The sequence below is a fragment of the Piliocolobus tephrosceles genome, chromosome 2, assembly GCF_002776525.5.
Source record: "Piliocolobus tephrosceles isolate RC106 chromosome 2, ASM277652v3, whole genome shotgun sequence".
Taxonomy (NCBI): Eukaryota; Metazoa; Chordata; class Mammalia; order Primates; family Cercopithecidae; genus Piliocolobus; species Piliocolobus tephrosceles.
This window is the reverse complement of record NC_045435.1, coordinates 62,043,959-62,059,236: the sequence shown is the minus strand read 5'-3', so window position 1 is coordinate 62,059,236 and position 15,278 is coordinate 62,043,959. Positions and strand designations below refer to the sequence as shown.

At 39.8% G+C, this 15,278-nt stretch overlaps 1 protein-coding gene across 1 annotated transcript in view; it reads right to left on the bottom strand.

The window, feature by feature from the left end:
* CNTN3 (contactin 3) overlaps window positions 1-15,278 on the bottom strand; it is a 266,384-nt gene that overhangs the window by 22,597 nt on the left and 228,509 nt on the right. The window contains exons 15-18 of the mRNA XM_026446851.1: window positions 15,053-15,202; window positions 13,533-13,603; window positions 11,677-11,911; window positions 8,831-8,946 (exon numbers count right to left, since the gene is read on the bottom strand). Of these exons, the coding sequence (XP_026302636.1) occupies window positions 8,831-8,946; window positions 11,677-11,911; window positions 13,533-13,603; window positions 15,053-15,202 (572 nt within the window). The remainder of the gene's footprint in view (window positions 1-8,830; window positions 8,947-11,676; window positions 11,912-13,532; window positions 13,604-15,052; window positions 15,203-15,278) is intronic.

Sequence of the window (15,278 nt, the reverse complement as noted above, 5' to 3'; positions counted from 1 at the left end):
AAAGATTGAAAGATTGACAGAACATGAAGGCAGCATCTACAAAAGATAATCAGAGACAAATACTACAAAGCATAGGAGGAACCCTGCGAGCAAGAAAATGTCAGCAGACCCAGCCAGCAGAAGACGAGCTGGAATACGCTGATCTGAAACAAAGTTTAAAATAACTCTGTTTAAAATATCTAGATTTATTAAAGAAGAAACTGAATCTACCATGCAATGACAGAATATTTAAAAAGAAATCAGATTTGAAAAATAACACACAGGGCTCTTAGACCTAAAAAATTACAATTATTTAAAAAATAAAATCAGTGATAGAATTAAGCTGAAGACTATGGTGGAAAAGGGAATTAATTAACCCAGAACAGAGCCCGTATAAAGAAATAAAAATTACAAAAGCAAAGTTAAAAGACACTGAAGGTACAATGAAAAGTTCTAACTAGAGTTTCAGAAGGAGAGACTGAGGAAAAAGCAATAGTCAAAGGGAAAAAGACTGAGAATTTTCCAGAACTGAATAAACGCAGCAATTTTCCTATTGCAAATTCACTCTGAGTTTAGAGTAGGAAAAAGAAAAGGCAAATCCACTCCAGGGGAGGGGGGTTGTTAATATTGAATTGTGGTTCTCAATCATTTTTCATTGCTAGACACCTGAGAGATAAAGGCTATCTTCTCGAGCAGTCGTGGGTGACTATGCCTTGGTTTGCCAGTGAGGATGTGCACCTGGGACAGAAATTAACTGCATTTCCTCACCCAGCAGACAGTAGGAGGGAAAGGATGTTAAGGTGGATTCACACACCTGAGGCAGGGGCTTGTCTGTCTTGGTTATCACCATAGCTTTACTGCTCACAGCAAAGTCTGTACATACTAACCATTAACTGCTGTTGAATTGTTGAATGACCTGAACATAGTTTAAAAATGCCTCCCTCCTTCCTACATCAGAGATTCACCAGGCTATATATTCAATTCCCAATATTGTATTCATCTATGAAACATCAAAACTCCAATTTCTTGAGGAGGCAATACAATTTTTTGCCTTCAGAATCATAAAACCCTTTCATAAACCAATATATTTTTATTTGGGTAAGTAAACAGAAACACAATTGAGAAATATCAGAATTAAAAATATCTCTATTATTTCCAGTAATTTGTTTTTTCCAAAAAAGAATGTCCCTATTGTGAAGAGTCCTTAATACCACTGCATCAGAGATTTCACTTAATTTAAATTTAAAAATGAAATGCAGCTTATAAAAATAATATATTAAAATGGCATTTTCAGCCATTAAAGAATAGCTATTGAATCAGAAATACTCTTAATAGACAAAAAGAATTATATTCATATTTACAGATTTTCAGAGACAAATATTTTAATTTAGCAGTTAGACCAGACACATTTAAATAAATAGAAAGCAGGTAAAAATGCATTAAAAGTCTTTTAGGAAGACAACTCCAGATCCGTCTTCCACTCTTCTTCACTCTGCTGTCAGCCCCTAGGAGAGCTGACTGGTATGAACTATTGTCCGTCTGGCTCCCTTGCCCTGTGGCTTCTCACTTGCTGTAAGTAATAGGATGCTGGTGATGGGAGGGTGGAAGGAAAGAGAGGCTGGGATATTTATTCCCCCAGCGTTGAGCCACCATTTGGTACGGAGTATCTTTGCCTAATAAAGAATAGAGCACCATTTAGGCAACCTTCACTCACAAAAGGCTACTGCTACTGCTCTCTCCAGTAAAACCAACCCTTTGACCCTCTTCAAAAGTCTGTATTATACACACTTGAATGCATTTTTGCCTGTCATATTTATTTCAGTATGCCTCAATTGTCTGTATCCTATTTTTCCATATGCATTTGACTTGTGCTAGAGTGAATTCTTTGCCCGATTTCAGAGAATTAGACCTAATGCATATGTCTTTTTTTTCTAGTGAGATTTTCATAGTCTCAAAAAAAGTACTCACATATTTGACATATTTTTTCTTTTCTTTCTTTTTTTTTTTTTGGAGACAGCATCTCACTGTGTTGCCCAGGCTGGAGCACAATGGCACGATCTCAGCTCACCGCAACCTCCACCTCCCGGGTTCAAGCAATTCTCCTGCCTCAGTCTTCTGAGTAGCAGGGATTACAGGTGACTGCCACCATGCCGGACTAATTTGTGTATTTTTAGTAGAGACAGGGTCTCACCACGTTGGCCATCCTGGACTCAAATTCCTGACCTAAGGTGATCCACCCTCCTTGGCCTCCCAAAGTGCTGGGATTACAGGTGTGAGCCACCACGACTGGCCTACATCTTTTTTCATTCTAATTGAAATATTAGGAACATATTCTGTACAGCTGTTTGGAACAGAAGGCCGGAAGAAGGCATCAATGAAGTTTAAGTTTGGCATTCTATTACGGCACATTAATTACGTTCTTCTGCCAAACTTAAAAAAAATATTGATTCCTCCAAAATACGCTAATCTGTATCATTTCACAAGCGTAGACTTGTTTTAATCATCTATCAAGGTCATTCTCCCAAATGTGGTTCTTTCATAACAGAGAAGGACTTTAAAGAAACGGCCTGTAGATACTGCACTAGAACGTGGGAGCTTTCATTCCTCAGGCACCCAGGATCCATGAACTTAAAGGCTTCTGCCTCTCTTCATCATGTCTGTATCTCTTGTTCCTACCCAAAAGGGCACCAGAAAAGATCTGAGCCTGAGTGTAACGGCTTAGCTGATGAAATAAATTGGAGCCCAGGGAAATGAGCTTCTCAACTACTGCTTGGTCAAATCAGAAAGAAAATTAGTCTAGATGCTAATGATGATGTGTGCTCAGCATGCCACATGGCACATGATCAACCCTCACTGAGATGAGAGAAAGGCAGGAGCTATTAACAATTTTAAAGCCAAACTGGGGAAACTGCAACCCAGAAAGTTAGCCACACGACTGATAATTAAATATTCTGCCAAGTCCTTCTTCCCCCACCCAAGGTTAATTTTTAAATCATTACTGAAACTAAGAAAAGACATATTTTTATCTTGGTATAATTACATAAATTATTTTGTAAGATTTTCCCAATTAGTACTTCTTTCAGCTTGTTTCCTTTTCCTTTATACTTACCAAGCATTTGGGAAAGAAATGTTTAATCGTTGTTTCCTTTCAATACGGTATTCATGCTACATTTGGACATTCTATTTGCTACTCTTTACAAACAGGCAAGCGGCAATGCATTTCAACCTGTAATTAATTTCAAGAAAGTCCCATTTTCCCATAGCTCTTCTCATCTTTCTGTGGCCCACTTTGACGGCAATATCAGCATGCATTAGAAATGGTGGCCACTGGGTCCCACACTGGGATTGTGCTACATTACTATATATTACTTCACTGTTTTTTTTTTTTTTTCTTCAGTACAATCTCATCCCAAAGCCCAATATTCAAAACAGAGAAAAGTGAAAGCCCTGAGTCTCTTTGGGCCATTTTGACAATAGCTGCTTTATCTCATTTAATTTGCAAACAATGCCGTGAGTTATTATTATCTCTATTTTAACTGAGCCTTGGAGAGCTCAAACAACTTGCTCAAGGACATGCAGCAACAGGGTAGCAGAACCCAAACTGCAGTTATTCAATCAACATCTATTTTTTGCATGCCTCCTGTATGTCAGATACTACTCCAGGCACTTGGGGATAGATCAACGAAGAAAAAGGCTGAGTTAACGTCTCCCTTGCAGAGTTTATATTCAACCTAGCAGATCTGAACACAGGTTTGTCTAATTCTAAAATGGTGTGGACTTAACTAGACACTGTGATGGTTCTATGAGGATTTTTACATTTTCTGTCTTTCAGTGAAACTCTCTTTCTTGGTGTGACCAATAATGGTGTAATTCTACTTTCTTATAAAATATCCTTATCTGGATGACTTATTGACCTAAATTTATATACAGTTACGTGTTACAATGACAGGGATATGTTCTGAGAAATGTATTATTAGATGGTTGTTGCATTGTGTGAACATCGTAGAGTGCAATTATGCAAACCTGCATGTTATAACCCACTACACACCTATGTTAGATGGTGTAGCATAGTGCTCCTGGGCTATAAACCTGTACAGCATGTTACTGTAGTGAATACTGTAGGCAATGTAACACAATGGTACATTTTTATATATTCAAGCATACATAAACATAGGAAAGGTAAAGTAAAATCGTGGTATTATAATCTTAGGGGACCGCTGTTGTATATGTGGTCTGTCCTAAACTGAAATATCATGATGCAGTGCATGACTATATTAAACAATCAACATCTACCTGCCCCTAAGCTGTTCAACCACCACCAGTGACTGCTAGCACTCTGTTCTGCTTGGAATCCCACAAGCCATTCATGTATATTCTTCCATTTATTTTTCTTAACTATTTTACAAGTTACAACCAGGTCAAGAATTATGATCCTGTCATGATTTCCATAAAGGACAACACTGTTCACGGTGAGTGTGCATGTCAGTCTCCCATCTGAGGAGTGCCATATGTGTTCATTTATTTTCTTTTTTGTTTGTTTTTTGAGATGGAGTCTTGCTCTGTTGCCCAGGCTGGAGTGCAGTGGCGCGATCTTGGGATTACAGGCACCCGCCACCACGCCCGGCTGATTTTTTGTATTTTTATTTATTTAATTATTTTTAAAAAATATTTTAAGTTCTAGCATACATGTGCACAACGTGCAGGTTTGCTACATATGTATACATGTGCCATGTTGGTGTGCTGCACCCATTAACTCATCTTTTACATTAGGTATATCTCCTAATGCTATCTTTCCCACCTTCCCCCACCCCATGACAGGCCCCAGTGTGTGATGTTCCCTGCCCTGTGTTTCCAAGTGATCTCATTGTTCAATTCCCACCTATGAGTGAGAACATACAGTGTTTGGTTTTCTGTCCTTGCGATAGTTTGCTCAGAATGATGGTTTCCAGCTTCATCCATGTCACTACAAAGGACATGAACTCATCATATTTTTATGGCTGCATAGTATTCCATGGTTTACATGTGCCACCTTTTCTTAATCCAGTCTATCACTGATGGACATTTGGGTTGGTTACAAGTCTTTGCTATTGTGAATAGTGCCACAATAAACATATTTGTGCATGTGTCTTTACAGCAGCATGATTTATAATCCTTTGGGTATATACCCAGTAATGGGATGGCTGGGTCAAATGGTATTTCTAGTTCTAGATTCTTGAGGAATCGCCACACTGTCTTCCACAATGACTGAACTAGTTTACAGTCCCACCAACAGTGTAAAAGTGTTCCTCTCTACTAAAAATGTTTTTGCATATTTAGTAGAGACGGGGTTTCACCGTGTTAGCCAGGATGGTCTCAATCTCCTGACCTTGTGATCTGCTCACCTTGGCCCCCAAAGTGCTGGGATCACAGGCGTGACCCCCCCGGCTGTGTTATTTTCTTTAAATAAATTTGATCAAACATTGAATCCCATATCCTGCTCAGCTAATGGGAGATTCAGCCATAGTTATTCCTGGGCCTCCCTTCCCAAAGCCCCCAAGATCACTTATTTTTGTGTTTGATTTGAGCCCGTTACTTTTAGCAGCTGGGGGCCATGTTTAGTGAGTAAGTAATCACTGCTGACTGTGGGAAACACGGTTGTTCAATCCTGCTATCAACCTGGGCACTGCCTTAGAAAGATGTAGGCCCCAGGAGGCTTTATAAGCTCCAGACATTTATTTCTGCCAATGCCATTGGAAATTTCTCTTCTATGTTTTCCTCAGTTGCAGTTTCTCTCCTATGACCCTCCAAGAAACATGGAACAATCTCCCTAATGGCCTGAACTTTTGAAACAAAGCTAGGAAGGGAAGTGTCTTGCAGGCAACTCCTTTTGATAGCTTTTGGCATAATCCCTTGAGTTAAGGGAGCTTACTGTCAATTATTTGCTACAGAATATTTACTGGGGAGAAATAGATACATTAATATCTCAAAAATTCTTCTGAGGAATGTTTCATACCTACTGACTGTTTATTATGATGAGCCAGGAATTGGTCAGGTGCAGTGGCTCACGTCTGTAATCCCAGCACTTTGGGAGGCCAAGGCAGGCATATCACCTGAGGTCAAGAGTTCGAGACTAGCCTGACCAACATGGAGAAACCCCATCTCTGCTAAAAAATACAAAAATCAGCTGGGCGTGGTGGTGCACACCTGTAATCCCACCTACTCGAGAGGCTGAGGCAGAAGAATCACTTGAACCCAGGAGGCGGAGGTTTTAGTGAGCTGAGATCGTGCCACTGCACTCCAGCCCGGGCAACAAGAGTGAAACTCCGTCTCAAAAATAGATAGATAGATAGATAGATAAAGAAATAAAGAGTCAGAAATTATGAGAACCTCATTACATACCTAATCTTATCCAATCCTGCCAATATCCTAATGAATTAGGCCTCTTATTGTCCCCATTCTACAGGTGAGGAAAATGAGGCTCACAGAGTTTATGTAATTTTCCCAACACAGCTGGCAAGTGGTAGAATTGGGATTTGCTATGGACTGACCTCAGAGTCACACTCCCTTACAGCTGTGCTCCTTCCATCCCATATATCTTTACCTCCATTGCCAATGTCACTGCCAGTTCTCTAACCATGAAGGAGCTACTGGTGGCTCCCCATCATCTTTCATTGCTTACATCCATTGTCATGGAATTAAAGAAATCTTCCATCCAGCTATTCTTGGCTTCCTTTAAGATGCACATTAAGTTGTTCTCCTGTATTTATGCGGTGTTTTACTTCTTCATACTCTCTATTCCTTAAGTCTGGACTATTCTGTCTCTGATCAGGCTTCTCTGTGTCAAGACCAGTGTTTATTACGTTTAAGTATGCAGGAAGATATTTCTTTACAGATAGTTACTAAAAATATACACTAACAAGACCTAGTCCTAAACATTTGGATTGAGTGGGTCCTGGGAGAGCTGTGGGAGCTCAATTTTAATAACGCCTTCAGGTAATTCTGCTGTAGGGGTTTCACAGTCCATACTTTGAGCATCATTGCTCTATTCCCTATCCTTTCTTTTCTCAATTTGTTAATATTAATTCAAGTCAATGCTTGTTTGGTTGCAAGGAACAGAAACTCTCTCAAGGCAGTTCAAATATAAAGAAAATCTATTAAAAAGAAGGGTAAGGTAAAATTATGGAAAAGAATAAAGCCAAGTCATTTGAGAACTGAATGACTGTCAAAGAGCTATTTTATTCCGGCTGCCCCCACTTTTTTTGAGATAGAATCTCAGTCTGTCATCCAGGCTACAGTGCAGTGGCAGGATGACGGCTCACTGAAGCCTCGACCTCCTGGGCTCAAACAATTCTCCCATCTCAGCCTCCCAAGTAGCTAGGACTACAGGCACGTGTCACCATGCCTGGTTAATTTTTGTATATTTTATTGAGATGGGGTCTCACTAAGTTGTCCAGGATGGTCTTGAAATCCTAGGCTCAAGCAGTCCTTCTACATTTGCCTCCCAAAGTATTGGGATTACAGGTGCAAGCCACCACACCTGGCTTATTCTGCCCTCTTGCACGTTCCATGAGCCCCTGTCTCCTCCATTCTTTAGGGTTGCATGGGAGCGTATTTCATCTCTGCAGAGTAGCTTTGTCCTGCCTGTCCATGGCCTTAGTTTGAGAAGTCTGAACTGAGCCCCAAATCTGACACACTACTGCATTACACTCACTAACTATAATCTCTATATTGCTTATTTAAATATCTCAAACGAGATTCTGACTTGCTAGGCTTCACAGTCCACAGAGCATTTACATTTGATCAAGAGACCACCCTGGAGCTCTCATTTGAAGGTGTGTTGGCAAGTGGAGGGGTACGTGGCCCTGTGATGCAAACCTGCCCATGTAAGCCTGCCACTGAATCAGGAGTTACACACTTCCTCAGGGAAGCTTGGAGGGAAGCTTCATAAGAAGACAGCTGTGGGTGGGATGAAATCACAACTATGAATCCCACAGTGTCATTGTTGGCTAAATCTTCTTTGCATTTTATTTATCTTGCCAGTTCTCGGTTCTACTGCTCCCAGTTTCCTCTAACTGCTCACTGCTAAACAGGGGACCCAGTTCAAATAGTTCTTCTTAGCCTTTAAAGCCACCCGTGACCTGGTCCTCCCGTGCCTATCTGAAGTCACCTTTTCAAACCGGAACCTTTGGCAGGTGCTATCCATCATGCCATGCCTAATCCAGAATGTTTTCCACTCCTTCCACCTTTACTTACTTTCCCTTGAAAGTCCTGTTAAGCCTTACCACCCTTATAAAGACTTTCAATATGTCCCATCCTTCTTGACAACGCAAACATTTCCTGTTTGAGTGACCTAGTCAGACCTTCATTATATTTGGTCTTACATTATCCTCTCTTTCAGGTGTTTCATCCTATTTCACTAAACAGAGAGGTCTTTGAAGGCTCAAAGTATCTTACAGACAGGTGGCTACTCTAGAGCCTATAAAAGAACCCCACAATGTAACAAAGCCACCAAGAAAGTAAGACAAAGAGCTGGAGGACAGTGACTTCCTGTTGACGAAAGTACTCTATGAACTTAATACTGCAGTTCAATCTCACTCTTATTTTTTAGCAAATCCATCTAAAATATTTGGCCCACGTGATGCATGATTTCCTTTCATATTCATTTTTCATTCCTTTTCTACTCCAACTAATGTTATTTTAATTCAACTGGTTAAATTCAGTATACATTGAACATCAGATGAAACAATGTGTTGATAAAAAAATTTCAGCCAAAGATAGACTTCAAATAAGAGGTCATTGTTAAGGATTTCAAATGTAAGGAGACAAAGTAGCATGTAACACACATACACGAATTAATCAGAAAAGAAATTACCTCATAGCCCAGTAAATGTCCATTGCTCAACTTCCAAGGAATGGTATTCCATGAAACCTCAATTTCTGAGGAAGATAGGCTATTTGCAGAGACTTGAGATGGGGCCACTGTAGGCTCTGTTTGGAAACAGAAATTGAAATATGATGATAATTTTGGCAGCTTGTTTAAAACATATATTAATGTTCTTATTTTTATAAAAGCATTTTAACATACTTGAAAATTCTATGAAATATTCTGGCACCATATGTTGAAAATAGAGACACTGGTCCGTTTCCGTTTCTTAGGAAAAGATGGCATCATAGCCAAAGGCATTTCCTTGCTAAACAGCTGTGGCAACCTATACTTTCCTCCCTTGCACCTCTTTGTTGGCATCTTCCTTATCTTCCTTTTTTTTGCCTGTGTTCTCCTCACCTTGTCTTTATTTCCTTCCCTTCATATCTTTCCTACTGTTTGGGAACTTCTCTGTCTACAAATGCTACTTAGTTTCCATTTTGCCAAACAAAGGTCTAGGTTAAGTAAAGCTCATTTACACAATAAACACTGAGTGAGTACCTTCTCTAGCAAGGCCTACAGAAGGGACAACTGAAATGTGGTGGATGGCATGTTCTTTTGAAGGAGTAGATAGAAAAGCAGGTGGTTTGTTATACAGCAAGAAGACCCCTCTTTGTAATAAGCACTGTTGAGATTCTATGGAGTACACAGTGGTTCTCCCCTCTCAGGGCCCAGTTCAGATGCATTTCTCTTGTCAAATGATCCTGCTTCTTAGACAAGGTGGCTTGATGCTGAGATGAATTCCTGGTCTAAGGTGGGGCCTCTTAGATTTTCTCTCTTGAGAATTTGAAACTTGGTTTGGAGAGTCGAGGAGTACTTGGAGCCCACCGATCCAGTGCAGGTGCTCTAGAGGAGCAGACCATTTTCTGAGGTTTCAGGGCTTCTCTGATTAAAGTTATTTGTGAGGTTTGCTACATAACTCTCCCTTGGATTCACAGAGACACCCTAGTAGATTTCACAGAAATCTTCTGCTTCTTCCTTAGGTAAGCCCAATTCATTTCTCATGTTTGAACAGAAAGACTTTTAGCTAACTCTTCAGTGGGAGCAAAAATGGTAATAGGGGAAGGAAAATGAGGGAGGCAACAATGGGTAGGAGGCAACAATGGGTAAGAAGCTGTGGCTGTCCCTCTTTTCCGATTGCCAGCACCGAGGTCCTGGATGCACAGGTAAACAGTGTCCAAAAACTCCCTGGATAATTGCCATCACTCCCCAGACCTCTCACTTGCCCTTGCAATCCCTGGCAACTTCTAGAAATGATGTCTGGCTATGAAATTAAGACTCTTCTGCAAAGACTTCTATAATCCTTAAAAAAAAAAATTCCTCTCAGAACTCAACGGAAAGTGAGAAGGCAAGAATAGGGGCGGGGATCCAAAGAAAAATCAACTCTACTTACTATTCTTAGGAATGACAACTGCGGACCACTTTTTGCAACTTACTGTCAGGTCTGGAGGGTAGGGGAGACATTGATATATTTTGTGAGCTCAGAATGGTTAAGGGTAAAGGCCCTTGGTTAAAATATTGGCTGTACCACTCACTATTAGGAATTTCGGCAAATTTATTACTCTCTTTTACAAGGCTTCCATTTTCTCATTTGTAAATGGGAAATAATAGTGCCTATATTTCTTATCTGAAATACAAAATTAGGTAATGTCTGGCAGGTAGTAAAACTTGAATACATGCTAGTTTCTGCCATTTATTATTATTTTCTTTTTGTAGAACTACAAAAAGCTACAATAGTTGTTGCTGATCTATGAAAGGGCAATTTTGTGTAATTCTTTTACCTTGATTATTTTCTAAAGCGGTCATGAGACAAAATGTAGATGTCTCAGTCTCTGAGACAGGTATAAAAGAAAGACAAAGAAATGGAATGGTCCAGAGTGAAGTATGTCTGTATCTTCACCAGCAGGTTCATATCCCTCAAACCTGCACATTGCATATCTGTTGAATGAGATACAGCTGCTCCTGACTCTTCATCCAGTAACATCCCTTTCTAAGGCCATGGGAACCACTGGACAACTTAGGACTAGGATAGCTCCAAGGGGTATATTTTTATTACCCCAAGGTAAGGCTGTGATTTTCCTTGCTTCACAAACTGGAACATAGGAAGTGTTCCTCAAAACAGATTTTTAAATTGATGGTTATGATCTGAGACAGGTCTCAATCAATTTTGGAATTTATTGTACTAAGGTGTTAAGGACATGCCCAGAAGAAAAAAAACAAAAAACAGAAAACAAAAAAACACGGGTTCACAGAAACAGTCTGTGGTCTGTGTCCTCCAAAGATTGAATTTGAGGGCTTTAACATTTAGAGTGGGCTGGAGTGCAAAGAGGAAGGGTATGGTAATCTGCATGTTGCAAGGGAAAAGGAGCAGATAGGAGGCTAATCAATTAGGTCTCCTGCTCAGTAAATCAGTACTTTACATAAGGCAAGGTGAACATAGAGTAGCTACCTGTAGAGAGATTTAACCTTTTATCTGTAGCTATCTGGTTAGGAATAAAAGGAAAGGCATTTTCTTGCATGACTCAGCATTCAGCTTATTTTTTTCCTTTTGGCCTAGTGAATTAGGGTCCTGAGGTTTTATTTTCCTTTCACAGTTACATCCTCTAACTATCCATTAAGTCTTATACTTCAAGTCATTTATGATTGATATTTATCACTTGCACTGGGAATCTACTACTTGGATCATTGTTCTTTGGAATAAATCTATTTGAAGTCAAAACGAGACTCCATATCCATTTTTGGAGCACAAATAATTGTCACTAGGCAGAGCTGAAACACAGTCATGTTTTCCATACCTTCTTCTGCAGAGAACACTGTTGTCACTGGGCTAAATGGTCCTTCACCTTTGTTATTATAAACACCCACTTTAACTTCATATGGTGAATATGGCACGATGCTTTCATTCCTAAAGACATATCTTGGGGTGTCAGGGGATGTCACCACTGTCTGGATCCAGGTGGTAACCCCAAGAGGGCGGAAAGCAACAACATACCCAAAACCTTCACCATTCTGTAGTTCCTCAGGGACTGGCTATAAAGGAAAGACACACTGAATCACCCTTACACATAAGGGCAAGGCAAAAATGAATGGAGCTGTGATCCACAGGCATTTGTAGAAGTCATCAAATCATCATCTACATTGTATTAAGCAGTTAGATGAAAAAAGGAGTAAAACATCAGCAGGAGAGTCATGTCAGCTGCTTTGAAACAGACATATGCCACCATTTCATAGCCATCCAGATAATGAACTGGAATTTTCTGTGATTATTCAGACAGCTGATCATCTTATGGTTCAAATCTGAGTTTCTAACAGTAAGATACACTTTCAGTTGAAAATATCTAATCTCTTAAGTCAAATTAAAATTATCTAATTCTTAATGTTGACTTTATGAGAAGAAACATTGAACTAGTGATTAAGCACAATGAAGTAAAACTGAAAAAAATAAAATAAAAAGGGGCCCGGTACAGTGGCTCACGCCTGTAATCCCAGCACTTTGGAAGGCCGAGGCGGGCGGCCATCACGAGGTCAGGAGTTTGAGACCAGCCTGTCCAATATGGCGAAACCCTGTCTCCACTAAAAATACAAAAATTAGCCAGATGTGGTGGCATGCGCCTGTAGTCCCAGCTACTCGGGAAGCTGAGGCAGGAGAATTGCTTGAATCTGTGAGGCGGAGGTTGCAGTGAGCCGATACCACGCCACTGACTTTAGCCTGGGTGATAGAGAGAGACTCCATCAAGAAAAAAAAAAAAGGAAGTAAATGCTAATTTATAAATTAACGAATTACAAGGCAGGTGGATCACTTGAGGTTAGGAGTTTGAGAGCAGCCTGGCCAACATAGCAAAACCCTGTCTCTACTAAAAATACAAAAATTACCTGGGCATGGTGGCATGTGACTGTAATTCTAGCTATTTGGGAGGTTGAGGTGGGAGAATCTCTTGAACCCAGGAGGTGGAGGTTGCAGTGAGCTGAGATCATGCCACTGCACTCCACACTGGGCAACAGAGCAAGACTGTCTCAAAAAAAAAGGAAAAAAAAAAAAATGAAAAACTCAAAGCTATATTTCAGTCATGCCAAAAATTTTATTGACACATCATCAACATCTTCAAAAAATGCAGGTAATTCTAGTACTTTTTGACTTAAAACCTGTTAATTAACCTTTTTCCTACTGATGATGTAAACCAAGGGCTGAGAGAATGGCCAGGAAAGAAACAAACTCGAGCACCTGTTGGAATAGATGCCTTCACCAGTGGGGGCTGTACGGCTCTTTGGAAAGTCATAAGGGGAGCTTGAGGGGCAACAGCCACAACATAACTCGTCCCTACATCTACCAACCAGGTGACCCTGGGCAAATTATTTCTTATCTCTGAGCCTGTGTATTTTCATCTGTAGATTGATGCAAGGATGACATGAGGAAAATATATGCTAAATGCTGGGAACAGTGGGTGGCTCAGAGAAAGCATAAAAAATATTAGCTACTATGGCTACAACCACCACCACCAGCCCCACTACCACTAACCCCACCACCACCACTATATTACCACCAGCAGCAGCAGCACCCACCAACCACACCCCCAGCACCACCACCTGGGAAGCCATAAAGATCATGGGAACAGCAACACCCTGATAGTGAAGATGCTGCCCAAACACTTACATCCCAGGTTATCACAAGTTCAGACCGGCTTCCGCCTCCTCCATTGACTTCAGAAGGAGGCACTTCTGGAACTGTACAGGTCAGAGAAACAGAGATGAAATGGTACTTGCGTTAAGTAATATTTATCTAAAAGACAATGCAATTTTTAAAAATATTTAAAATAATTTAATCATTGGCACATTATTCATACATATGGATGTTTATGTACATATATACATTTATATATTTTTATGAGATCATCAAACAACATATTTACATGAAATCATAAAAAAATTCAAAATCTCTCAAACAAACATGACCAAGTTGGAAGATACTTTGCTAGTATGAGAGTTAATAAAACAAGAAAAAGTGATTCCCCAGAGATGATGGGAAATCAATCCAGCATGAACGTTTAGCTTGTGACTATTTCAAGTAGAATATAATTCTGAGAACAACATTGGCTATATGTAAGGATGACCCAAACTCAAACCCTTGAATCTTGTTTTGAGGTATTATTTATAAACTTCCCAGGGGTATCAGATTCTTACACTGAGAACTTTAGGCTTAGTGAACCTCAGGACAAAACTAGAATATACATCCCATGAAAGTGGGTCTTTGGTATGGTCACAGCTGTACATGTAGTATCTAGAAAGTGCTGAGCACACAGAGGATGCTCCCTAAAATATGTGTTGTGTGAACAAATGACCAGAACACCAGGGCAAGCACAGTTCCTCTATTTCTCATATTTCCCAGCATAAACATTATGTGCATTGTTCTGAGTAAAATAGCATCATGAAAATTATTGAAACATATTTGATGACTTCTGTCTTAGCTGAGTTCCTAACGTGATCTACCAGCTCTATTTCAAACTTCCTTTTAGTGAATATTAAGTAACATTACAGATTCTGAAAAGGCAAGTCTTTAGGTCTCAGTTGTCCCTATAATGTGATGCTATGTACACTTTCTAGTTTGAGTTTTAATGCTGGGATATTTTTAGAATAATAAAAGCAGTCTTATGGTCTATGTGAATAGTTGTCTCATGTGGAAATTCCTATCAATGATTCTTTCTTAATTCAACACTTGAAGTGACAAAACATACCTATTCATCAATTGCTTAAGCTCCTTCACTGAGCTTGGTGGCAAATGAGATTTCCTAGCAGCAGAACTCACAAATATCATTATCCTACCAATTTGTCAATGCTTGTTATAAATGAAAACAGCACTTCCCTTGTTAACAGGGTAACTATGTCAGATAGTAATTATAACCTTAAGTGACAAAAACATATTCACTCAACATGCACTAATGATCGTTTACAATGGACTGAAAAATGAACTCTTGGAAATGTCACACTACATCAGAATCACTTACACGTGTTTCTTTTGACAAATGCCATATGGCCAGTTCTGCCATTAGAAAGGTCAGATAATTGCAGCAATGGATTATTGAGGCTGACCCCCTGCTGGCCTAGAGTTCAGGGCCAAGGGAAATGGAAGTATACAGAAATCTATTAACCCATTACTCAGAAAACAAAAACACTAACCTGCCTCTTCAGTTCTTACTTTTTCTGAGGGTAAACTGGGTTCTCCACCTCCAATTTTATTACTGGCTACAACCCGAAATTCATATTCCACCCATGGGTTTAACTCAACTACAGTGGCTGAGTGTGTTTTCCCATCGATGACCTCAGGCACTACAAAGGAATATTTGAGAGGTAAGAGTCTTCATGCTTCAGCATTGACTTGAAATCCATTTGTATGTGTGCAGAT